Here is a 26,418-nt window from a genome sequence, read left to right as displayed (position 1 = left end):
ACAGGTGGTCCTTTTTTACCGGACTGCAGTGACAGAAGGCACATAGATCTGCGCCTGCGCACACTGCTCACTTATCACTAGTATAGAAGTTCCGGCATAACGTCATGTCAGGTGAGCGTTGTAGGGGAAGGGAAATCAATTAAAGGGGGTCATTTTCTCTCTGGATTTCCCTTCTTGAAAGTCAGGAGCAGCAACATCGTCGTGGTGTCACCAGTGCTTCAAGTGGACGTTTTTCAATATTATATACAAGCCATAGTTTCTGCTTATTAATCCTATGCAACTAACAACCATTGACAAAGCCAATAGTGCTGACTTCGTGTAGGTATGATGTTACTTGTTGTATCATATATCTGGATACAATGACAGAAACAGCAAAATACAAGTCAGGCAGCACACCATGCTAAGCACAGATTTTTAGCTTGCGTGTTTTTAAGCCACGCCCTTAATTACATTGGCCACGCCCCTTTGAGTCACCCCAGTTTTTTCATCCCACTTAAAGCCCTGATGGCGTCCGCTATGGAATCTCCAACACTTCCTTTTCTACAAGCTGCAAATGTTGCCATACTAATTGATTAAAATCTTTCATTTAAACCCGGTTAGCCAAGCTTTCTTTGGTGTACTATTTGGCGCTGTAGTTACTTACGCAGACCCTGCCAAGTCTCCCTCCATTTTCTGGTAAATCTAGAATCGAATGTGTTAATGCCACCGGCCTGGTTTCTCCTTGATATGCATACCAATTTATGGAAGTCATCCAAAATCTGGACACTCAACTGATATTCATTGAACAGCTTACAACTTGACTTCTCTTCACAGGATTCATAAGCGGGTTGGTCTTTAACGCAATGTAGATTTGTCACAATTTGTCACAAAGCCGGATTTGGCTATGGACACAAATTTCTTTGTCCACACTTTTATAACTAGCTCCGCCTCAGGCTCTTAGCTGGAGCAGTGCTAACCACTTGGCTCTCCCACGCTATTCAAGTGGCAGTTTTGGTGGTGGCTACTTTTCTTGTCCAGCAGTCAAAAGGTGATACCCGCTCCCTCCTTCTGTTAGAGCCATCATGGATCATATAAATACTTTAAAAACTTGCTTTTTAAAAAATGAAGCCAGATTAGCATCTTCTGCTCTGTCTCGTGTACAGGTCACTGGGCATTTTATCAAATATTTACCATGCATTTTTTCATTTATACATTCACCTATTCAATCATTCATTCAATGAAGTGATGTGAACTTATTTCTCACTCTCTAGATATATACCTTTTTGCTTATTACTGATATCCTTGGTAATTAAACGCTATTGAATAATATATGGCCTATATAGGAATCCTTGTTCTTCTTGAATACATTTAAAGGTTGCACCCGTAAAAAAGAATCCAACCTGTGCAATTAAAAATGGCTATGCAATAACCCCCTCCCCCAACCTCTCAAACCAGGATGTCCATCCTCAGGATCCCTGGCACTGCGTTGCTGTGCCCAGGTAGCCCAGGTGAAAGTCCACGCTTGAACAGTTGTGGTCACAATCCAATTCACTGCAGTCTTTAGTTACACTGGACTACAAGGCCCTAACTACAAGGGCGCACAACAGCAGTGCAAACTGCGCGCTTACTACTGTTTGCATGGGATACAATAATTATCGGGTGCATGATTTGCGCCAGTCAAAGTAGTAGACTTCCGAGTGATGGATTGTACACCAATGGCATGCTTTCCCTCCTTCTGATGTGTCCACAATGATGTTTTGAGCTCTCTTCTTATCTGATATCTAGTAGTTTGGTTCTGTGGCAAATTGGAAAGGTCAACACCCACCGCAGGCACAATTTGCGGCTGACGTGTAATCTGGTTTCAGGCACAATTGGGTGTTTGTGGACAAAGCAGGGTTATCAGCTCATCATAGTCAGGACCTAAGTCAGAGACAAATAGCAAACTCATGTGTCAGGTCAAACTACATTTGCAAAAAGATGGTGAAGCATTTCAGTGGGGCCAAAGAGTTTTTTCGGTGGCAAAGCAAACCCAGAGAGAAGCCACCCACTCACTGAAAGTGACACTGCACTAGAGGCGACTGGTCCAGAAGCAGTGAAAGGTGGCAGCGACTTCAACCATCTCTTGCACTGCGGGGCTGGGGCGGGGGTTCCAGCGGTTCTGGATTTAAGAATAAATTGGTAACATTTTGGGGGATAAGAGAGCACGCAGTGGGTTTGTTTGGTTGTCAAGCTCACAGAGGGTAAAAACACAGGTTTCTTCAGAAAACATACCAGGGCAGGGTGGTACAGCTTCACAAAGCCATGCAGAAGGCTGACGTTCCAATAATTTTCAAGACAGGATCCATTTCCGAGGGCCAGCCTCAGCGCCATCTGTGATTTGTTCCCACAGTATGATCATAAGGAAGTCATTATGAATCACTACAAGCTGAATTTAGTGAGTGCCCTAGTCAACAAAAAGATCCTGGAGGGAGAAATTAAGTAATTTCGTGAATGAGGCCAGGTGGGATGCTTGGTTTATAGCCAGAAATATGCTCCAGTGGGAGGTCAATAAACAGTGAAAAAAACAAAACGCTTAAAATGAATATTGTTTGAGCAAAAGCCTCATTTAGTGAGTTAGGGTTGTATGATGTCACTTCATGTGGCACCGTAGGGTCAAAGGGCGAGTGATGTCATTTCAGCTACTCGTATGAGTTTGTGGATGTGATCCCACTGCATTTTGTAGGAGTTAGAGTGAAAGGGTACATCACACTTTGTGGTCCCACAGCGGCCCTTGAAGTAGATTGTATGACACAGCGTGAATAAGAAGGAGCCTCAAGTCTCACTTGGATGTGAATTTGCAACTTAAATGTGACTCTTAAGCCAATTAAAAAGCCCTGATGCAGCCTCGGCTCATTCGCCACTGAGGAACTTAAAGTAGTTGGAGAACTGTATATGCCACTGTTAGTTTTGGGGGCACAAAATATCTTTTACTTTCAGATTCTATAAATCGAGGTCAAGAGATGCACATAAGATAACAAAAAAACATTAAAAAAGTAACACATTTACATTCACATTTTCAAATGTATTTATCCAGTGAAACATCTAAATAAAAGCAACATTTTAAAGGAGTATTTATTATAGATAATAGTTCTTGGGTACTCTAAACACTGAAAATACATTAATACAATATTTACATTTTGTTAAGTTCAGGGATTTTCCCGGTCTTTTTAAAATTGAAATAAAAGTGTGCAACACAAATAAATAATGGCATATATAAATAATAAATAAAATAAATAAATATCCTTATGGTACAGAAAACAAATGTAGCTGCAAAGGATGACAAGAAATGGCTAGAATTAGGTTTACCTTCCCTGGTTACAAGATATGAAGACATATATACCTCTGATTATGTAGTTGAATAAATAAAGTACCGCACAGAGTTCATGGATACACGACACACAAAGGCAATAAGTGCATGGGGTGCTACAATGCTGAACGTATGTGGCGGGTGAACGGTCGATCCTAAATGTTTCGCTGTTGACCCACCATAGCCAGTGGCTTAACGTCAGCCTACACATAACTCTTTGAAACAAACCCTGGGCAAGTAGTATAAGGGAATGCGCTATTTTCAGCCCTCGGGCAAGCATTTGTAGTCAATGGAAGTTGTACATAAGCAGTGTTTAATTTGTGCCACTGGCAACAGGTGGTGAGTACCTGCACTCATTTTTGGAGATTGAGACTTATTTCCCTCCTCAAATTTTGAGGCAATGCAAGAAAGAGGAAGGCAGACAAGGGATAAAAAAGAGGGGAGAAGGAAAAGCTGGCAAGAGTGACAAAGGGACGAAGCATGGATAAAAAGAACTTGCAAGAGAGAGATAAAGAGACAGGAAGTGTGAGGCACAACACAACTAGGTAGCCTTGGTATTCAGCAATCCTGGGGATGACAGCTCCAGCTTTGAATATAAGTTTTACGACTATGTACTTATTCTTGTCAAATGAAGCAATGACCATAAGTAGCTAATGTGAAGGTCACAGGCGATTTTGAGCATCACTGGTCAGTTCAATAATGGAAATTTGGTGATGATGTGGGTTTTCAGAAATCCTTTCGACCAAATCAGTTTTGATGGAGCTGTTCCACGTTGGGTGTACCTGGAGCCAAGATGGAATCTTCAAGTAGATTTCTGCATCTGATCGCTGGAAAGCCATTTCCGGCGCAAGAAGGACAGGGTATGGTCAATTATTTACACTCACAGTTACATTATTGTTCGACAGCTCTTGGACTAACGAATGCCAAAAGCAATGCCGAGTAGTTTGTGCACTTAGATTGAAAAATGAGTACATTGTGACTTTTAGCAGCACCCACTTCTAACTTCTTGGCAGCCTGGCGTATGTTTAGTTCTCTCTATTTGATCCCTTCAGATTATTTACATTATTTTTATTCCTTTATCAAATGCGGATTTGTACGAAACTGCCACGTTGGTCTATATGCAGGCAGGTAGCTTTGGCAGTGCGTTCTAATTAGCTGGTTTCTGATGTTGGGTAGCCACCTGTCTGTCTTGTTGTTTTCCAGAAGCTTGATTGTTGTTTGACATCAAGCCACTGGGTTGATTGATTGAATTTCACCACAGTGAAGTGCCAAGTAGGCGTGGGAGATGTGGTATATATTGTCGGATATTTTATTCCAGGTTATGAGCTCATGGTCCTCACCATTTGAGAAATAGTCTAGATATCTCCAGGAAGTGTTTAAACTTTCATATTTTTAGATTTCACATTGGGATATGATGGATTGTGGAGATATAGGTGAAAAACACATGTCTTCTGTGTACAGATTTGAATGATGGGCCTAACATCTCTTCTGGAAGCAACTTGTACTATAGGTCTATCCAATCTTGGCCTACGATGGCTCAACCCATACCAGGTTTTAAGCATAGCTGCTGATTCTGTAGAGGATTCACATTTTTGGTATTAAAATGCACTCAGTGGGTAATTCCATAAATCGCAGGGCAAGACAGTGAATACGACGGAATGCACAAGATGGCAACTGCGTGCACAGAATATGGATCAGTGAGGATATCATGATTTCCTAACCAGGTACTCCTCACACCATAAGGTACAGTGTCACTATATTCTGACTGCTGTGTCACAGTGTGAGTACAACATTAAATAGCTTTCGCAGCTCCAGTGCTCTACAAGGGAAATAGGGTGACATTTTAGCCATGGAAATAAATAACAGTAAAATAATAACAAAGTCAATTACTTCAGTTACTTTCATCCTTGGTTATCTCTGCTTTTTTGAGGCGAGCTTAATGCTATTGCAGTTTGGAAATCTGTCTACCTCATGGACATCAGACCCAATTCAACAATGGATCGGGATGTGATTTTTTGAGCACAGAAGCCATGGTTTTGACTACTGGCGTCACAACAAAGGATACCTTAGGATTGGTCGTCCCATTCCTTTGGACTGTAGATTCTAGGGTCCGATCATTCCTAGTTTAGGATGAAAAGGTTGCCAATACTAGCTTATGGAACCACTAAGAAAGCAAACCTTGTAGGCGTCAGTTGGTCACTGTGCATTTTGATTGACGAAAACATGACTACAAGTCCCACAGTTCTATGGGTGGATACTTGACAAAACTATAACTGCCTGGCTGCCCAGCTACCAGTATGCTCAAGCCTTTCAATGAAACAAGTAGCGATGTACTTCAGTGACATATCTGTGCAGCAGATACTCTTAAAACAGAAATTCACACTATTTCCTCGCTAATACCGAGAACATGCAGCCAAACGTCATTGATGTTATTGTTGTGGTCTAGTTTAAAGGGACAGTGAAGGAGTCTTTGACAAATCAGGAAAACTGCTGTGGAGACGTAGTTCTCAAGAGACACTGGGGCATTTTTACCAAAAGATAGACCACTAGAAGAGTTGTTGAGATTTCCTGAGCTATCAAAGACAGAATACCCCATATAATGATCTTTTCTATAAGTTGAGCTCTCTACTAGAATTTTGCTTTCCAGAAGGTGCCAGACTCAAGGCTTTCGAAACAAAGGCCATGCGTTATTAATTTTTGAATGGTGTTTCAACTGCAACAATCCCTTTGCATGACACATCTGTGTTGGTGCTGGCTCCGGGTACCTGCTTTAAACACAAATGCTATATGCCGGTATCCCTTCACAGAACACTACATCGGGATGCTTCAGCAGTCCACCTCCGCTCTTAGAAGCATGGTACTGCTTCAATCACACGTTGACTGGGTCTGCCTTGGACCCTGCCCAGAGCTCCACCCCTTTCGACTAGGTTTGCACTATATAAATAGCGCAGACATGCCACATACATACAACTCACTTACTGAAAATTCATGACACTGGTGGTGAACTTGACAAACCTATCAGTTGTCCTTTGGGACAGCTCTGTTCACCAGGTAATGACATGATCAATTATGTGTTCATTGGTGAGGTTTGAGTGATGGACGCTTAACAGAAAACTGTCTGTAAGGTATTCCCGCATATAGAAACCATGAAGGGTTTCTCACACACTTTCACATATATTTATCTTAGGGGAATGGTTGTTATCCCAGGACTATAAGATAGGCCTTTGCTGTGAAGATTTGACTCCCCAAACACTGCCTATGATGTAAACTGGAATCTATTACCATCAGTTCACAGTAGAGAAAGTGCATGGGAAGCAGACACAAGAAATGTTAAATTGACAATTACAACACCTTGGTAAGTGTAGCATGCTGGTCCATATGAAAAGGTAACAGAGCAAAACATTATTCATATGTTGGCCTCATGGTCATCTCCAAAAAGTATTTGCTGATTAGGCAGGGACCTAGGAGAACTCTTTTTTGAAGCTCACCAAGACATTTGAAGATTTACCAAACACATCAGATTATTTCACATTATGAGGAGGAGGCATGAGTGTGACAGTGAAAACTGAACCGTCCTTAGACATTCCATCATGAAACTTAGTCATTTGGTCTACAGAACATACTCTTGCTGGTGTTTGTTTCACAGTGTTTGTTCCTGCTGTTGGCCTCTGTGCTTGATTTCCACTTGGTTGTGGAGTGAACTTCATGGGAGCTGATGTCCGAAGTAGTCAACAGAGGTGGATATGAAAATGAAGATGATTCTGAAACTTACACCCTCATTGTCTTAAGCTAGTGAGGCCGACAAGTGCAACTTCAGACTCCATGTAGGGAGTCGGCCGGTTCAGCTGGAGGTTGAACCGTGGAAAAAAGGAAGAGTACATAAGTCATTTGAGATATCACAAGGAAATGGGAGATGGGTCAGAGACATTGCTCATCCACATTCAGGTGTGTCTTAGGAATTGGTGAACAGTCAGGGAAGCAGGAAAACACCACACCATCTTGCTGCTGGTGCAGGTGTTAAGCTTCCTGTCTGTGCTGCCTGGTTTGGAGTTCAGACATCCAGGACATGGTTTAGGTAAGAGATGTAGCAGATAGCCAGCCGAAGAATCTCAATCTTGGAAAGCTTCTTGTCTGGAGGAAGGGTTGGCAGGAGCTTGCGCAGCTCAGCAAATGCCATGTTGAAGGCCTCCACACGGATCCGCTCCCGTGTGGCATGTGCTGTCCGATACTTGGCAGTGGCTCGCCTGCGCCGTCGCCTCTCCTCTCGTGTCAGGTGCTGCAGCTCTCGCTTCACCAGGTCCCCAGAATCACAGAGCCGGGTTTCCCCACACATGCCAATGCCCCCGGCGTCGCTGAGGCCACCCAGGCCACCGCAATCACTGAAGACTGATTCCGTCTCTGAGTGTGTAGGGGGAAGATCGATTTCAGTCTGCTCCGAATTTAACATCATTTTCGTATTTATTGATTTCCAGATAAAAAAAATTATTTCCAAGATAAAAAGTGTTTGTATATAAAATAGAAACTTTGCTAAGTCATCAAATAAATAAATAGATAAATAAATATTTTAAGAAATGTTCTTCACAGTGCTTTGTATATAAAGATTGGGTCTTCATTCAGCGCTGTAATGCGTCTGCCTTGTTGAATGTCTTCTGCAAAAGAAGAGAAATGCAATCTTTATAATCTTGTTGCAAGGAACTGAATAAAATCACTAGAAAAAAACAAATGAAGGCTAAATAGAAACAAAAACGGATGGAAAAAAATTGATAAAATAATAATAGGGAGAAAAATTCTCAGAACAAATTGGAAGAAAGTGAAAGTGACATTCTAAAAGAAAAAGGAGAAAGAAAGTTGTGTCGTGGGGAAAGGAGAAAATGAAGGAAAGAGATATAGGTTTAGAAATAAACATGTGGAGAAAAAATGAACTAATGATGATGAAAGTATCAAAATGAATAAGAAATTAGGATGAAATGAGTGTGTTCAAGATTGAGAAACGTAACGTCAAACCCAAAGCCAGAATGTTAAAGAATAAACAAAGTACACAGCAAATATTTAAAAAACAATTAGATCAAAATAAAAATAAGGACTACCACACACAAAAACAAGTTTGTCAACCTCTTTGAAACTAGACTAAATTATTGACATAACACAGCTTTCTTGCTTAGGATTTATATAGCATTCGGGTTGAGTATTTGTAATAGCTAGTTTCCAAGACCTTCTCTAAGTGATTTTGATCTGTTGCTACATAACATGGCCCTGATATTCTCTAACATATAAAGATGCCATGCTCTCTGCCCCCAACTCACAACTACGATAATGTTAAACAGTTAGTAGAGGAATATAATGGAATTTAACGTGAGGAGGAATGAAAAGTGAGAGACTAAAGGTGCCACATGGAATGCGGCAGTTAGTTAGGTATATGCAAATTCTGCATCACACCCAAGGGTGGTATGTTATTTGTGCTCTGTGTTGGGCTATCCAGCAGGAGGTCAGAGAAGTATGAAAGCCCCGTGGGTTCATCAGTGGGGCTCCTGTGGTTAGAACGCTACTACCCACTTCTGAGGGCAAGGGTGCTACTGCATCTTGGTGCGCTGATAGACCAATGTCTGGCCAGAGCACATCCCCCTGTATTGCCCTCAGAGGCAAGAAATGTGCTGGCTGCAATGTAGAACACAACTCATAAATATTTATGAATCTTGGCACGTCCATAATTCATGCTCAAGGGCAGGAATATTTATGTCCTGGCTTATATTATTGAGGCATGCTCAACCAGAAAACACATAGCCGGCGTTATCACACAACAGGTCCTTCCTGTAGCCATCACTCCCGACTAATAAACATTTAAACGGAGCAAGCGTATTGGGTGTCTGGGATACAACCAACAATGGAGAAAAACATTTTTAAACAACTCTGGATTAGTGTTTCGGGCAATATCGAGACCATAGTCAAAACTGAAAAAGGTTTGCCTTCTAGGTAGACCAAAGTGTGATTTGTGGACCCAAATCGTGAACGCTAAATCCTACAGCTGAAGTGGTCCACAAACCCACTAAAGGTTAGACTTAGACTCTTTAACGGCAATGGAATGGAGAAGCACAAGACAGGACTGCTCCAAATGTCAGTCGAAGAGATTGAGAACAGACCTTGCACACACAATAAAGGATAGTATGGGCTTTTTGAACAGTGGTGTCAGAGATAAACCGTCCAATGTGAGTGGCAATAACAGTTTTTAGCGCAATTTTAGGGGATGCAAGAAAACAACCTGAAGTATAGTTAAGAGGCAAAACAGCAATTTGAAGAAAAAAGTTTAATACATACATAGGGCACCAATAGTAGTGGTGATGAAGGTAACACCAATGCATAATTTGGGCAGGTGATTGACACTGACACTCATTTTTGGGACACAACTTATTTTCATTGTCAGACTTTTACCCCAAGAGAAAAAGGCAGAAAAGAGAAAAAAAAAGTGAGGGATGAAACTGGGATAAAAAGTGGAGATTAACACTGGGTAAAATGTGAGGCTCTAGAGATTTAGAATGCCACTAGTTAGTAGGAAATTGGCAGACTAGTTGAGCCTAGCAAACACTATTAGCCTATCATCAAATCTGAGATTACTATATTTTAGAATTCTCATTATAATATCATAAAATGTTCTCAACATTGAATCTTTCTGCTCCGTGAAGGAGAGGAGGCGTTTGACCCTAAAAAGTACTTTGTAAGCATGTAATGAGTATGGGAAATATTGAGTTAAACAGAAGGTTCCTGAACATTAAAAGTGTTTTGTTTTGACTGGGACAAAAATGTGACCGGCAATGTTGGAGCTGGTCTTCTCATACTAACCGACTGTTCAGTTCTATTATTGATATTGAAACGCACACAGGAGATGTGCAAGAGCACCAGTTTAGCTGCTAGAGTGATACACTTCAGACAGAGGGCCTGGAGAAAAGAAAATTAGGAAAAAACACAAACAAACATGTAGCGGGATAAAAGTTGAACGAGAATAGAGCTGTGGAGGGAGAATCAAATAGAGGGAGAAACTTTAATTAGTGACGCTTTAAAATAGCATAGCTTTAAGTTAATGGCAAACGTTTTTATTTGTGGAAGAAATATTAATCCACAGGGAAATGCACTGGCAGATTCTTACTCACCATCCTATCCCTATGATCGCGGGAATGCCCCCTCTAAAAGTAGGACTTGCTACAGAAGTCAGAGAATGTTCTGTTGCCATACACCTCTAATTCCTGTCCAAATGTTGAATGTAGGAATGAGTTGAGTAGTTTTTTTTAAAAAAATCCTGTGAGTTTATAAGCAGAGGTACCAGCCTCTTAAGCAGTGATGTTATATGATGCTTATTGGGGGTGCAGAGGGACAAATGGTGGGAGAAGAAGCATTCTGTGAGGAATACTGGAGCCCCATTCCTGTCCGCAGTAGAGCAAGAGATATCAGATGTACCTTGAAACTCGGTGACATCACAGGTTTGGCCCCTGTCTCATTCGGAGCCTGTCTACAGCTACCTGTTTGCTGCTGAGGGACTACTGGATGGCAAAGAAAGGAAAAGACAGCCACAGAATCCTTGGTTCTCACAGCACGGCTTACTTCCTGTTCCTGCTTTGAGGTTCCCCTAAGTCAGTGCCAAGTCTAACAAAAGACAAGCCTGGGGCAGCAAGTGCCACCCCTGCTGATTCATAATCAAGGATCATGTTGACCTCTCCCGACAATCTTGTGATAGAACTCTGATAGGTACGGAGAAAAGAGAGAAGAGATGGAGAAAGGACGAACGACGCCAACGTGAGTGATGAGCTAATATAGCGAGGCTGGCCCCCAAGCAAGAGAAAACAATGGGACGCAGCGAACCCCTCTCGCGCTGATGAGGAAAAACCTCGCCTCCTGCGACAGAAGGCAACCTGACACGATGTATAAATTGGGGAATCAACTTTTAGCGCCCGGGGCCTACCGCGAAGGCCCCAGAGAAGGCCGCTGCCGCTCGAAAATATAGATGTAAATAAAAAGCATTTTTCTGGGACGGTCTCCGAGGGGATGACAGGTGGTGGATGGGCGGGGTGGGGGGGGGCGACAGACTGCCGGCGGCGCCCTGGAGAGGGCGGGGGAGGAGGGAAGGGGATACTGCGTGACATAGGCCCCTATCTCACGCGTTTTGGCACCTCAAACATATATGCGGACCGGCGCAGCTGCTATGTCAGATATTTCTAAGTAGGGGGCGGTCTCCATCCGGAACCAGGTGCCCGGTCCCGGAAGTTCCCTCGCAAGCTTTCTTTCTTCCTGTTTCCCTATGACTACTTCCCATCTTCATTCAGATAAAAAGAAAAAGGGAAGTATAGTCACGGCGGACAATTTATAGCGTGTATCCCCAAAAATATATATTTCCTTCCAAAAAATAAAAATAGATTTCTTCATGGTTCTTAAACTAAAATTAACCATTTTTTTTATATCGCGTTACATTCCTAACTTTATCCGTTTCTAAGCTCTGTAAATAAGAGGCGTTACGTTTCCGCACTGTAATGATATTCATTCAACCGACTCTGGAAGGATGAAAGGTTTAGCCGGTTTTGCGGAGATTCGAAATCGCCCTGAGCTCGTGGATGGAGGAATGGTTCTGGCGTTGACCTTCAGGTTCTACAGAGTTCTCTGAACGGTTTTACAGTAGGCTTCGTTTCCCCAGGGACAATCAGTCATCCAGGCGGACCCAATTTAAAATGTTTCCCGTGAGAGAATAGTGTTCCTGCGTTACCTTAACGATGACTTTATGCTCCCGGCCCAAGGGAACGAACGTCCTCAGGCAAGCACTGTTTAAAGGAACACGACATATGGTAAACGTATGTAAAATGTATACGATGCGAACAATGGCCAATGCAGAAGGCCAGATATGGAGGATGCTTACAAAGTCAGTAACTACCACAGAGCTGACTCAGCAGCGTAACATCCGGAATATAGTGCGGAAATCCATCAAGGGCAGATGAAATTGGACCTGCACAAGATGACACAGGAGTGGGGTGAAAGGTTCCCGGGTGAGGGGATAATAAAGGAATCGGTCTGCCCTTGGAAGACAGAGAAAGTTAGAGCCTTGTACTGGTGGTTTAAAGCCACAGTCCTTTTGCAGAGAATGGGAAACAAGCTGTTTCTATCAGTGTCTACCCTCGGCGAGGCTGCTGAGTGGCATTTTTATCCCGGATGTTAAAGTGTTCGTGAAATTGGTGAATAGTCCGCGTAGTGTGTTACTGGGGACCCCCGCCCCGATTCCTGTATTTCCAGTATTCCATCCCCAACACATGTCCAAAGTGTGCTGTAAATCAATGACTGTGATCTGACCGCAAACACTACATATATTTGCAGGGGTTGAGGATGGATGTGGCTGCAATTGATAAACCTATACTCCGGATGTGAAATATCATGAGGAGAAAAATGTAGATTTTCTTCAGACTAAAATTCCAGGGAGTCTCAATGATGCGGTCTACACTCCATCTGGAAGTAGACCCCCCCCCCCCCCCCCCCCGCTGTAGGGCTACCACAGTTAGAGGATATCCTTCTCGTCCAGCAAACAGGTGTAAGTTTTGGGTAGAAGTGAGGATGAATGCTTTGTGTAGAATAAATAACTTGCAGTTAAACGTAGCCCTTCTGGATGTGGCCTGGAAGTTACTAGACTCAAGCAAACTCCATTTTTGTACAATACTTCCAATGAGAACATGAAATCATGCAGTTTTTGTTTTGATAAGACTTAAGGCTGTTTGCGTTACTGGTTGAATTGAAGGCCAACATATGAAAAAATAAAAAAAGTTCAAGGTTTGTATAATAAATCATTGTCCAAAGTCCGGGACAAACTCAATTGAGGAATTATTTAGCACAATCTATTTGAATGACTACTGCTTACTCTTTCAGAAGCCCAGCCTTGGCAGGACTTTCCCAATTTCCTAGGGGTTAGGCCTCTTTTGGAACCTTTGCATACAAACATTCTACCTTCCTTGTCGATCATACTATATTTATTACTGATTTCATGGCATATTTTTTTCTTCTTGTTGCTATTAGATTTTATAGGATTTTAGCAGGAAAACAACCTGCCCCCCCATGAAATCCCGTCTGCGAGGACTGCGACATATGGCGGGACGTCTTCTTGTGCCCTGTCCCTATTGATCCATCTCAGCCTCTGTCTTTGTCTGCTCCAGCTCCTCCCACCTCCTCTTGGGTCCGATTCCCCAATGGCACAGCCGTTCGCATGGCACAATTGCTTGCTTGCCATATGCTGAGGGCACGTGGTGATTGATCATTAAAGCAGGGGGTGGGGGGGTTGTGAGCTCGTGCATCCCTTACAGAGATGAAGCACCAAACACACAGCAACATGTTTACAACCAGCACACTGTTGCAGTGAGCTGGGGGACAATGCCTGTTTGGCCCTTTGTTTTTGCCTCTCGTGCATTCTGAAGGCCCTGTTCTAGAGAGCCTAGGCATAAACCAGCATGATCTCTGGACGGCTCATCAGTGCTCCTGGTCCAAACTCTTATTTAGAAAGGCCTGTAATTTTAGTCCACATCGAGTGAACCACATGTGCATAGGTATGGTTGGTGTAAAGAGACTCTTGAAAAAATGTGAGGGACCCTTTGTGCACCAAAGGACTAGGGTTCAATCTTTGATTTTGAACATAAATATACTATGTATGATTAACTTTTTTTTTTTTTTTTGCTATAATTGTTTTATATGCTTTTAGTAAATTGATACATAACATTTCAAATATTTTTCCTGTGTTTTGGCACACTGCTTTTTCAATTGCTACTGTATACCCCATGATTGAATGTGTGTGCTTTAGGTGAGTGAATAAGTAAGAGTTCTCTCAGTATTTGCCAACCAAAGGATATATTGTTATTTTTATGGTGTAACGAGACTACAGATCTAACGCCTTGCCTTAAGTGACATGTCATCTGTTAACTCCACTAAATTTGTCAGTAAATTTAGCAAGGTAAAATGAAGGTTAGTACATTTCCAGGTTGGCATCCTTGCACCACATACTAATATTATTGCTTATGATGTAGCCCACAACACAAACCACATTTGTGTTTGGCACTTAGAGACTTCCAGACTGGGTAATAATATTGTCCAACTACACAAAAGACACTTCCATGTCAACGTGAGAAGGTTGGCTGTGCCTAAATTGAGACGTTTTGCATAGTGCAAATACACTGCCGATCATTCTCTTTGGATAACTTTAAGAAGTAAGCATACAGAAATGTCTATACAGTGGAGGTCTCAGACAGCCACAATGACTCTCCCGCAGTAGGTGGTTACTCCTGTAGGTGTCTACCGGCCACCAGCAAGCCCGTGGTAAATCCAACAGGCTACAAAAAGGTAGGATTTGTTAAGAAGATTTGCTGTAAAGGAATAGGAGCACTCTTAGATGAGTGTGGACTTTAATCTGAGCCCTCTGAGCTTTAGCACCCAGACCAAGGCCCATCACCGTCATAGTGCGGCTTGCAGCTTTGTAGATAGCTCTGGCAATTATGGGAAGTGGTTCCATCTTAAGCAAGACTCAGCCACATACCGTCACAGGCAATCCATTTCCCACCTATCATGTGGTTAAAAGTTTTGTCTACAGATGCCGTCATAGTGTCCCATTACTATGCCCTACGTGATAAATCAAGCTAGGGAGCTACCAGATCTCTGCACTAGCCTTTGCTTCTCTGAGAAGACCCATGGCTATTAAAGGAGGGGGACACTCGTGAAAGGACTGACCGTGTGATGGCATGAGCTGGACTCATGCTTTTGGTGCATAGTGCAAAGGAAGAGAGGATAAATATTCTATAAGTGGTAAAGTTACTAGATGGCAGCTTGTCATCAAGGAAGCAATTGGCCAGGACTTTGCTCACGTTTTTACAACACATTGTCTTCAGGTTTTTTACTCCAAATGGTTTCATTGAGGACAATCAAGACTCTAGCACTAGAATACACTTGGTTGTAAACAGTTCACGCAGGAGTGTGGTATTCTTTGTGATACAAGGTGTATAGTAACCTTAGTCATCACGCAAAGGGGCCTTTTTTTAAAACCTTGTAATGTGGCTTACAACGCTTTCGGTTTTAGAAGGTGGGGATCCCAGGTGCAGTAAAATATTTTTTTTCTTGGAGTACACATTTTCAACACGTTAATGTTATTAGGTGACTGCCATTACAGACACAGCACTGCAGCCCAGGATTTTCATTTTTTATAGCAAAAAAACATTACAGAAATTCCAAGTGTTCTACATCAGCTGTGAGCTATTCATCCAGTCCTCTGTTTCCTTTCCTTTGTAATACACCTACTTTATGAAAGGAAAAAAACTGCAAGTACCAGAATGCAAAGAAAACGACAGAGATGAGTGACCTCCTCACATCTCACATAGGTCACCTTGCTTCTTTCAGAGCTCTCAGGTATCCCCGATCCATGTGTGAGTAGCTCATACAGTCTAGGGTATTATCCCTTTGCATCATGGGACTTGCAGTCCTGATCTGAAACTGTGGTAGGAGGTACTATGTAAAAGAATTTATGATGCGCCCACCTATACATTGAGAACATTGAAATTACCTTCTGGGGTTACAAAGAGCAGGCACTGAGCACCTAAAATGTGACTGGTTCCCCCTCTGTCCTTTGACCCTTCCAAAGCAACAAGTTTGTTTCGAGAGACCTCCCATTTCCTATGTGTATGTTTACCAGCCAACTCCATGTCACAAAGGACGAGGTGCTGCAGTCCTGGTATATCACTTAACAAACTAACGCATTCTGGGAGTTGTAGTTCTGATTGACTTCATTTAATTAAGCTGAATGAACACATCTGAAATCAAGTATTTGTAAAAGAAAAGTTCAGGACTGGGACATGGCGGCATCTGTTACACTTAATATATGCCAGCATACTTTGCACCTGATAAAACAAGCATTTGTAAAAGAAAAGCCCAGGACTGGAGCATGGCGGCATCTGTTAAACGTAATATATGCCAGCATACTTTGCACCTGATAAAACAAGCATTTGTAAAAGAAAAGCCCAGGACTGGAGCATGGCGGCATCTGTTAAACGTAATATATGCCAGCATACTTTGCACTTGTTAGAAACAAGCATTTGTAAAATAAAAGCTCAGGACTGGGACATGGTTGCATCTGTTGAACTTAATCTATGCCAGCATACTTTGCACACCGATGGCAGCACTGCGCTTTTCATCGACTCCAACCGCTATGGCTTTAAACTGCTTGCGAGTCCTCCGTTGAGAACACCACAACTAAACAACGCAGTTTCGGTGTGGTGTTGCTGCTACGCACGTTCATCTGTCAGGATACCACCCGAGGTGACTTCTTAATGCAGCCTCTGCTCTTTTGTGACCCCGCCTGCTCCCGACCCCCTTCGTACTAATCCCTCCATTCACTTCACAAAGGCCTCCCGGAAGTCACGGATTAAATATGAAAAAGCTGAAGGGGGTCGTGCTCTTCAACGCGAGTCCGTGTTGTGTTATTAACTTCTCTTGTCAAATATTGGCCAGGATTGGTACTAATTGCCCCAGCTGCCAAGTGGCCCCTGTGTCAAGTGCGGCATCTTCAGCCAGTGGTTATTTGTGTTAAAATAATTAAAGCGGCCCACATGTTTTCTTAGGACCGGTACTCGGGTGCTGGCCCGTACCAGGGGTGCTGAAGACCACCGCTGCCTGGAACGGATTCCATCCCACGCATCTTTCCTCCTCCACCATAACCTTCCTGACCCTTCAACTCTACGCTGTAGGTTCCTTTTCAGTCCTGATGTATCTTTTTGTTGCCTTTTACTTTTTTGTTCCTCTTTCTTTTTTCTGCTTTTTCTTCTCTCTTGCCCTGGGTCAAAGTCTAATGATAAAAATAAGTCTTGGTCCTCAAAATGGAGTGCCAGTGCCCCCCTCCTGCAACCACTGGTTCACATCGAGCTCCTTCAACCAGTCCTGGCTTTTTTCGCCAAAAGCACTATTGGCACCTGCGCTGAAGAGGCCTTCCACGTCACGCCCTGTCGAGAAGAACCTGTGTTTCCCGTGCCAGGATTTTCTGTTACATCATTATCACGTGTATGGGACCTACAAGTTCCATAGAAGGAACCCAGACTAGGCTCCAGGGAATAATGAGGGCCTCAAATACAGACACAGGGCTGTAAACACAGTATGTTGACTTGGCTTGAGCAGTCTCCGCGCAGATGTTGTGGGAACCCAAAAAAAAGGTTCACAGCTGCAATGAGTCAGCTTACCTGTGCAACACATAATGCAAACTGGACATGTGTAGGTGCCCTAGACCTTTTGGGGTATGGGCTTGTCCCTCACAGTATTCTCACATGTTCTCAGTGCCCACAGTGTCTAAACTCATGACTGTACATGGGATCAACATGTGCAGCACCGCCAGCTAGCCCTGGCTTTTTATTGAACTGCACTTTGCATGCTAGCACCTCAGAATTGTTGCCAAAACTACAAGTCCCAGTGTGCACAGAGCTGAAGTCTTAAAGGTCACTAGTGAGTCGTGGCATGGGATCACTTGACAGCAGCAAATTATTGAACTGAGTTGTTCTGCCTTTAATAGCAACGTTTTTTTCATTTCAACCCAAATGTAAGTTAAGAATAACATTTTAGATGCACTGTCTTTAAAATTGCTCGTGGGCAGTCTATGACTCCTATCATCGGTGTGCATTTGTCAAACAGACCTATTGCTAACCATATATGAGGAGGGCTTTGGGTCTGCCCAGTCCAACCATTGGCTTTCTTCACCAGCCTCTTTCAGCCATTGGCTTGAGACTTTGTCAATCACATCTTGGATCCGTTCAGTGTGGTAATCATCCTTCACCCAACGCTACTGGCTGCTTGAGAGGATCTTTCCATCCCCACTCGAGTGCTTGCATTAAACTGCGTGAGGGACTGCGTTGCACCTGTAGTCCTCACTGTGTGTTCCTGCAGGCTTCCTCCCAAGTGTCACGCTCTAACGTGCTGGTACTGCACGTGTTAGCACTTTGAACCCAGATTAACTGGATTTGAAACTGCGTATTTAATTTTGTAAATGAAAATAATTATGTTCAAAATAGTGCAACCAATTGACTTCACGTCACACGGCACCCTTATTCTAGTACTCTGATGAATTTGACCAACTCTGTACTCTAGGAGTTGTAGTCATGGTTCAACCCAATTGAACGCAACTTGCTAACACCTGAAATTATGATGACGCTGAAGGAAAGACTGGTCTGGATCATGGTGTCCTTCAGACATGAAGTCATCTGGTAACTTTGATACTAATTTGAACAGCATGGAGAAGGACGATGACAGACATCGATATAGGTTGCGTTCTATTTCATCTGAGTAATGCAAGACCTGTGAGCTCCGCCCTGACCTCTAATATTCAGAGGTCTTGAGCTTCCAAGGTCCGTGCAGTGCATGAGGAGCGGATCCACTCCAGGCGTCTAACCGTGGTAGTGAATTTATGGTGTTTCTAACAGGATGACAAAGCCATGACCGTAAAGAAAAAGTCTTGAAACTGGATGAGCGACTCACGCATGGACCTGTGAAACTTGAGACCTCTGAATATGTATCTATTCTGGACTGAGGTGAAACAGGCAGCATTGTGCCTTGTACCGATCCCTTACGCTGGCTCCAGGTAAAGCAGAGAGATCTCAAAACCCTCTGTTTGCAGCTCTCTAGTGTCCCAGATTGAGAGTGAGGAGTTCATCCATTCATATTTTTTCCGTTGTATTGTGGGACATGTAGTCCTGACCTTAAAATGGGATCGCTACAAAGACCAATCTCCAAATGCAAAGAGCATGTCTACATTGGGTGAGCTCCTTGTGCATTGAGCTAGGAAATTGAGAGCGCCATTTCCCTTTCTCAGAAACCCGCACGTGAGGACAGAAAAGCTACAGAGACTGGCACCTAGGGTAAGAGAGCCAGACGACGCATGTCAGCAAGGCTGCAAGCATCAAAACGCATTCTGCCCATTTACAATCCAGTAGAAGCTGTGGATCAAATTCAAGTGGGCTATTAAATATGCCACATGATTATAACTATTAGAATGCGTATGGTCGTTAAAAAAAACTCCAGGGCTGGAGGATTGTGTCCTTATTGACATGAAGAAATGTGGTACCCTTAGGCTTGGGTTGCACTACATGAGGTGTGCTCCCTGAATATCGAAGCCAGAGTATCGAGGGAGACACGTGTGGATGAGGATATATCGAAAGGTAAGTACGTACAGATTATCGATACCAAACACCACATTTATGTGCCTTGACAAAATATGTATCTTCAAGGTATGTAGATGTGCAGTTAGGAGCAGTAAATCCATATTTCCTCTATATGCACTCGCCTTTTGAGGATTTGGGCTTTGATATTTTCTCTGTAATATTCTTGCATCATGACATTCACAGCCTTGAGATCCTACATAAGAAACCAGTCTTTCCCTTGGTTCGATGGAAGCATTTTCGAAGATTTGTATTTCACAAGGTGCATTGCTATGAAACTCCCTCCTATGATCCTTAAAACTTGTAGCTGACCTGTGTCTGGCATGGATTCGCCCCCCTGGATGAACATTGGACATCCCTCGCTCATCAGCTCACTGTTGACACTTTGTTAACTTTGTAAAACAATAACTACAATACAAATATAGCATTATGAACGACTTTTGGTGTCAGCGCACAATGCAAACGCAGAGGTACAGCAAGGCCACCGAGGATTTTTTTTCTGCAGTTATATCATTTAAGACCTTCAAAGCGCTGATTTCTAGTCAAATATTTAGAACCGGAGAGCGTAAATGTACATACAAATAATCTGAATTGAATTCATTTACATTGTGAGGTTCAGTACTTCAAACAGTATGCTCGCCCAGAGTATCTTTATACTACTGAGGCGTGTAGGTACTCTCCCATTAAAAGTATTGCCCCCTGATGAGGAGAGGGGTGCTCCCCATTTTAAGTTAAAGAAGTGCGCATGCAGAGTGACCGACAGTGGATGCCCATTTGAAGCACTCGCGACTTTCCTGAAAATGTGGCATTAGCCTGGCACTCATGGGCTAAGTGGGCACTGCTGCCGACAGGCGATCACGAAGCAGCCCTGCCGGGCAATCACGGTGCCCTGCCGCGCTCGGAATGCAACGTACACACCTGTCCAGGCCCAGAGCGCCTAAATAAATTATACAATTGTGTCAGCAACAGGTCGACAAGAAGCACTTTCAATTCGAAGGGAATTAGCTGGAGAGCCACAAAGCCAACCTCAAGCTTTCCGTTCTGTTCGCAGCCATCACCCGACTCTGACGCCCCTCGAAGCCGGCGCAGTCCGTGCCCTTCCTCCCTTGACAGCCTTCCAGCCACTGAAGGTGTGGCGGCCGGACTGAGAAGGCGTGGTCCCTTCCGGGCGGCTCCACAGTGACTTGGCTGCAGGAAGTAGATGATGATTGGACGCCAAAGGTGATGTAATGAGTGTCTCAGGTTGCCAGGTGACTCGACGTCACCGGGGTCACGGTGACACCCTCAGGTATCCTGTGAATCACGTTATGGTTCAATTAAATTGAATCGATTGGACAAGAGGAACAGAACATAAGTCTTAGTGTTTTGTTTTTTTTAAATGACACTCAGGAGGTAAACGCACCTGCTTCAGAAATAACTTTGAAAGTCAGACGCAGAGCCCGGCGAAGCCACACTTGTCCTTCTGCCTCCAGGCAGTTACAATTACTAATTCGTTTAGGTGATAGTCACCCCTGTTATTTATTACATTAAGTGCTATTTTAAAAAAACATTGTTTGTTATTTATCCACGAGGGGGTGGCAAGATATCACACACAAAAATCCAGTGTCCAGATTCTTATCTATCCCAGCGCTCTGGGGGGACGGGCAGGGGCTCGGAAATGAGAGACCCTTGGGTGCTGGCCCAAGACAAGCACGTGCGAGGACGGTGACCTGGGAGGTGGTCCTGGGAGGGGAGGAGTCCGTTTGCACTGACAAAGGAAGGGCCGTAGGCATGAGCTCATTGCCAGCGCGAGGCAGCCACGGGCTTCCGTGAGAGCAACAGTCCACGCGCGCCAGGCAGCGCGCGGAGGAGTAAAGGGAGAGTGTAGGCGTGCACCCAGTGGGGCGTTAGAAGTAGGGAGAAAGTGCTCGGAACAGAGAGAGAGCGAGAGGCCGCAGGGCAAGGAGACGAAGGAAAAGACGAGAGAGAGAAAGTAAAGAGGCAGAGAAGGTGGAACTCTAGTAAAGGGCAGATAGAGATTGCGAAGAAAGAGAGAGTGAGACAATGACAGACTGGGGTAAAAGCAGGAAGAGAAGGGGAAACTGAAGGCGAAGGAAAGGGAAAGCAGTCAGATTAAGTGAGGAACGAGAGGTATGGGCTAACTTGGGAGAAATGGAAAACAGAAAGAAGAAGAAGAGAAGGAAAGGGCAAATGGTGGAAAGGGAGATTGAAGAGATAGGCAAGAAATACTAGAGTGAAGATGAGGGGAGTGGCAGGTAAGAAGGAGAGAAACACAAGATGAAAGATTAGAGAGGGGAATTGATGGAAAGGATAGGAGGGTATCTGGCCAACAGCTGAGGTACTGTTTGCACCATATCCGTTCAAAGAGTAGACACAGATATATTAGGCAGATGCATTGACAGATAGGTTAGACAGATAAACCGTGATAGCTAGACAGGTAGCCATTAATCCAGCCGACCACAGGACTCACTTTCCTACATGGGACAGGACACCTGCACCTCGGGAAGTCCCTGGTAGGCGTTTCTCCGGGCATGCACTTGTTTGCATAAGTAAAGCGCACGAGGATGTGCGGGAGCGGCGACACTCACCCGCAGGCGCTCCCGGACCCAGCGCGCTCCAGTCGCGGCTCCTCGGCAGGCGGCCTCCAGGTCACCCCGGGCATGAGGCCTCAGGCGGGCGTGTCCCAGCAGAGGAGGCGCGCGGCTCTGCGGGGTCAGCTGCAGGGCGCCCGGGTCACGGCCCTCTCTGAAGCTCCCGGCAGCACTCACTCGCTCGCTCGCACGCACGCACGCAGCCTCCCGCCCCGGCCGAGCCTCCTTGGGGTCCCCGGCCATGTCTGCCTCTTTATAGGCGCGCACACCCACCAGCCGGCGCCCCAGCCCCATTGGCCGCCCTGTGCCAGCGCCTGTCACCGCGGAGCAGCGCTGGAAGTGGCCATTGGCTGGCAGGCAGGGGAAGCCCCTGGGGGCCGAGGGGGGCTGGTTATTGGGCTGCAGGGAGGGCCGGGAGGGGAGGGGCTGCGCGGCTGGGGAGACGTGGACATCTGCTCCACATGCATATTTCATAAAGAAGAAATAGATGAACAGACGAGGGAAAGTGACGGAAGGAGAAAGATCGGGGAGGAGTAGAAAAGCTGCCCCACCCCCGTGGCAAAGAGAAGGAGGGGCAGAACAGAAGGCAAAGAAATAATAGAAACGCTTCAAAACTCCCCCTCCCCAACAAAGGAGACAAATCTACCCGTTTTATTAACTCTGTTAGTTAAAGTGAAGCAGCAGTGGAACGAAAGCGTGGGCTGTGTGTAGGGCCCCGCGGCCCCCCTCTCTCCTCTCCCCAGGGTCTGCAGTTTCTTAACATCGAAAATCTGACGTTTCCCAACACCACCTGTCAGTACACGGCGAGAATTCTAGCATGACGCTTCGTTCCCCCCAAAAAATCTAGAAAAAGTTCATGATAACATTTCTCCAGCGCCTTGAGACCTACCCCAGTAGCGCTGTGCGCTAGACAGTGATATTCCTACTTGGTGTTTACATTTGCTTTAGAACCTGTGGATGAGGTATATCCCTTATATGTACTGCGTTAGATTTAATAACCAAATATGGTCCAACCTGTCCACAGGCTGCTGGGTTGGGTTACTGCACCTGTAGCGCGGTCTGTGCGGTTTCGTACGCTTTTTCCGTTCCCACCAAGGCGTTCCTTCTTTTCTAAGTTTATAATGCAAATCCTGTTGTTTCGGATTATATATTGGCATCTAATATTCACACGACTGGAAAGTAGAAAAAACGATGGCAACACGTGGTATATAAAAATAGCAATGTAATTTTTTTTTTAATGTATTGTGCCTCACTGACTCTTTCAGTTGTCCGGAAACGAATGCTAGATTCGAACAGTCAGGAAATATACAGTGAAACATTTCCAGTCAGCCAAACAGAATGATATTTGCGTGGGAAACATGTGTTTTTTCGCGGAGGACCACATTAGAAAAGAAATCGGAATATTCAAGTAAAAAGCATTACTTCTGCACATGAACATATCAACAACCGTGTTGACCCTTTTTATAACTTTGTCTGAATTTAGCTAGCCACTTTAAAAGGTATTAGAACTAGTCATCTCAATTTCATACGCGTTATCGAACTTTGAAGGATGAACGAGCTATTCAGCTCGGCGGATTCCAACCTGTGTTTTGTATGTTATGCAAACAGCTCCACCAACCACTGAGTTGTAGAGGTGAATTACCTGTCGTCACAGCTGCGGGCTTCAGACTTACATATTTTACGCAAGCTCCTCCTTACGTAAAAAAATCGAAATCTGCTCTTAAACTTCAATATGTTCACAATTATTATACGAAATATTTAAAATTGCGATCAGACTGGAACAGTGTAGAGGGGCTGGGGGATAATAAATAACTCGAGGAGGCAGAACGTCGTGATTGGGACAGAAAACCTCCATAAACTAATCTCCCAATTATTTTTTCCTCAAAATGATCCCGACATGTAAAATTCGAAATATATTGTACAAGTTTGGGAGGCAGGAAGGAATTGTGAGGGATGTAAGTGTATTAAAGTCCAAGTAATTTAATCGGATAGTAGCCTTTATTTGCTCACATCAGCTTACTTGGATTTTCATAGGTTGCACTGATGTTACGTTGTCCAATTTAAAAGGACGTTTCGCCCAGTATATTTCTACAATTGTATGGGTTTTTAGAGAGAGGTGTTAAGTGACTGCGAAAGCCCATGCCATTAGACCTCCCCCAGCCCTGCCACCCGCCCGCCCCCTCCTCTGTGCCACAGCCTCGCGCCCCTTGGACACCCCTCTGCTTCACAGGCACATCCTATTGGATCGGACAAGCGACCGCACTCCTGCCCCAGTGCAGGGACATGTCTTTGACCCCGTGGTCACAGGCGTGGCTACTGTTGTGTTCCCCAGCCTATCATCCTTGTGTGGTAGAGGAAGCATGTTCACATTATTTGGGTACAATCTGATAAATTTCACAGCACCCAGCTCAAGCAAGTGCCTAGAGGTCATTCTGTCTGCACTGCTGATAACCGAGCACTTCTCACCACTACCGATTTCTTACAGGCTCCTAGAGGCCTTTTAGCCTGTCTGTCATTCCGTACCTCTGTCCGGTAAGCTGTCCGGTAGGGGAGAGGATGTGGCCTAACGGCTAGGGCGGTCAACCTCAAGTCTCGGCAAGGACGCTCAACATCCTGTGATTCTGGGCAAATCCCCGTGCCCAACAACAACAAATTAAAAGGTGCGTCAGGTCAAGTTCGAGCTGTATAAAAGTCGTAAAAAAATTAAAATTCTCTCCCTATCACCAGCACATTATTCATCCTAGCCCGTAGAGGACATTCAGTTACAGGGTTAATTAATCGGTGCCACTCATAGCACGCATTTCACACCAGCGCCTAGAAACCATTCGATATGTAGTGCTAATTATTCGGTACTTCTCAACATCATACGCTTACCATACAAGTGCCCACGGTGCATTGAGACTGCACTGCTAATAAAGCACTACTTCTCACCAGCACCCTGTTTATACAGGCGCCTAGAGGCCATTCAGTATGCAGAGCTAATAATTACTTCTCAGTATCACGCAATCATCATACAAGTGCTTACAGTACCATGAGACCTCTCACCAGCACCCTGTTCATACAAGCGCCTGGAGGCCATTCCATATGCAGCGTTAACAGCAATGCAAGCTGAATGACCTCTAGGCGCTTGTTTGGGCTGGGTGCTGTGAGAAGCGCGGAGTTATTGACACTGCAACCTGAACGGCCTCTAGGAGCTTGTGTTCAATGGACAATGTTGAGAGGTACTGTGTTATTAGCGCTGCAAACCTCTAGGCACTTGTATGAACTGCATATTGTGAAAAGTGTTGCGCTCTGCAAACAAGTCTTCCACCGATGGGAAACTCTACCCACCGGGGTGCAGAGCACCTGCTCAAGGGAGGATTAATGTTCAAACCCCTCCCCCATCCGTTCATTGGTTTCGTTGCTGTGGGTGTAAGGCTTCGGTGGCACGACAGCCATGAATAAATAAATACATAATTAATAAATGAACAACCTTCCTTTGGTGGTCGTTTTTTCCTGCTTGGATGAACGTGCGTTGAACACGAAAATTGATATAAAATATGGCCACAGGGCATACTTCAAATAAAACGTCTTAAATCTCCATTGAATAATACCTTCAAAATATGGAAAGTAACAATATTTCTTGATTCACAAATGCCAGACCGGATGATACAAATGTGTAGGTGTGGGAGTAAGTTACATATAAAAGTACGCCTTTTTTCATTTTTCTATTACCATTCAAAGTCAATGTTTCCTTCCACTCCATAACTTTCTAAAAAAAAAAGAGGAGGTTTCAAACTAACTATCGCCGTTCAGCACTTTTCACACCTGGGTCAGCCCAGCATCCATTTAAAAATATGTGACACCGAGGGATAGAAATTGAAAGTGTTCATGCACATTGTGGGTGTTTACACCTTTTGCACGCCCGCTTTCATGACTCTATCCTGTGCACACCTTGGCGTGGTTTAGTGCACGGAAATGTGCACACCCTGCAATTCTTCCATTTGTAACTGACAAAGTCACACATAAAATGACTCATACATGGGGTGTTTAATGGAGTTGCATTATTCGTGTACTCATTTACACTATTTTCCACATGTAAGTCACCCTCTCAGGGCAATTATGTAAATCCAAAATTTGATATTTGTTTACTTCAGCCTTGACACCCTCACTGTATGCTTGATTGAAGTTTTCTACTAATGTTCTGTTTTATATGCTACTCCTATGTACCTGTAAGCACTGTAGGCATTCAAGGAGAGAGCATTAGCTCTTCCCTGGAGAACACAGAAGTACTATTGGCAACTTGTGATTGGTTGATTCTTAGGTCTGGCTTGAC

General features: G+C 44.2%; 1 protein-coding gene across 3 annotated transcripts; it reads right to left on the bottom strand.

Moving 5' to 3' along the window:
- Window positions 1-3,072: 3,072 nt before the first annotated feature.
- Window positions 3,073-22,316, bottom strand: NHLH1 (nescient helix-loop-helix 1). Of its 3 annotated transcripts, none has more exons than XM_085637768.1 (2): window positions 22,101-22,316; window positions 3,073-7,974 (listed from the first exon to the last, which is right to left on the bottom strand). In XM_085637768.1, the coding sequence occupies exon 2, from the start codon at window positions 7,773-7,775 to the stop codon at window positions 7,377-7,379; it is 399 nt and encodes a 132-aa protein (XP_085493894.1). In that variant the 5' UTR covers window positions 7,776-7,974; window positions 22,101-22,316; the 3' UTR covers window positions 3,073-7,376. The 3 variants fall into 3 exon arrangements, with proteins under 3 accessions (XP_085493894.1, XP_085493896.1, XP_085493895.1); XM_085637770.1 differs by having other exon boundaries at window positions 21,983-22,114; XM_085637769.1 differs by lacking the exon at window positions 22,101-22,316 and adding an exon at window positions 20,539-20,678.
- Window positions 22,317-26,418: the final 4,102 nt, after the last annotated feature.

Source organism: Triturus cristatus, chromosome 12 (genome assembly GCF_964204655.1).
Source record: "Triturus cristatus chromosome 12, aTriCri1.1, whole genome shotgun sequence".
Classification (NCBI taxonomy): domain Eukaryota; kingdom Metazoa; phylum Chordata; class Amphibia; order Caudata; family Salamandridae; genus Triturus; species Triturus cristatus.
The sequence above is the reverse complement of the archived record's forward strand: the minus strand, read 5'-3'. Positions and strand labels throughout refer to the sequence as shown.

Coding starts and splice junctions, on each gene's coding strand:
- NHLH1 (XM_085637768.1), bottom strand. CDS start 7,775: ATGATGTTAAATTCGGAGCAGACTGAAATCGATCTTCCCCCTACACAC.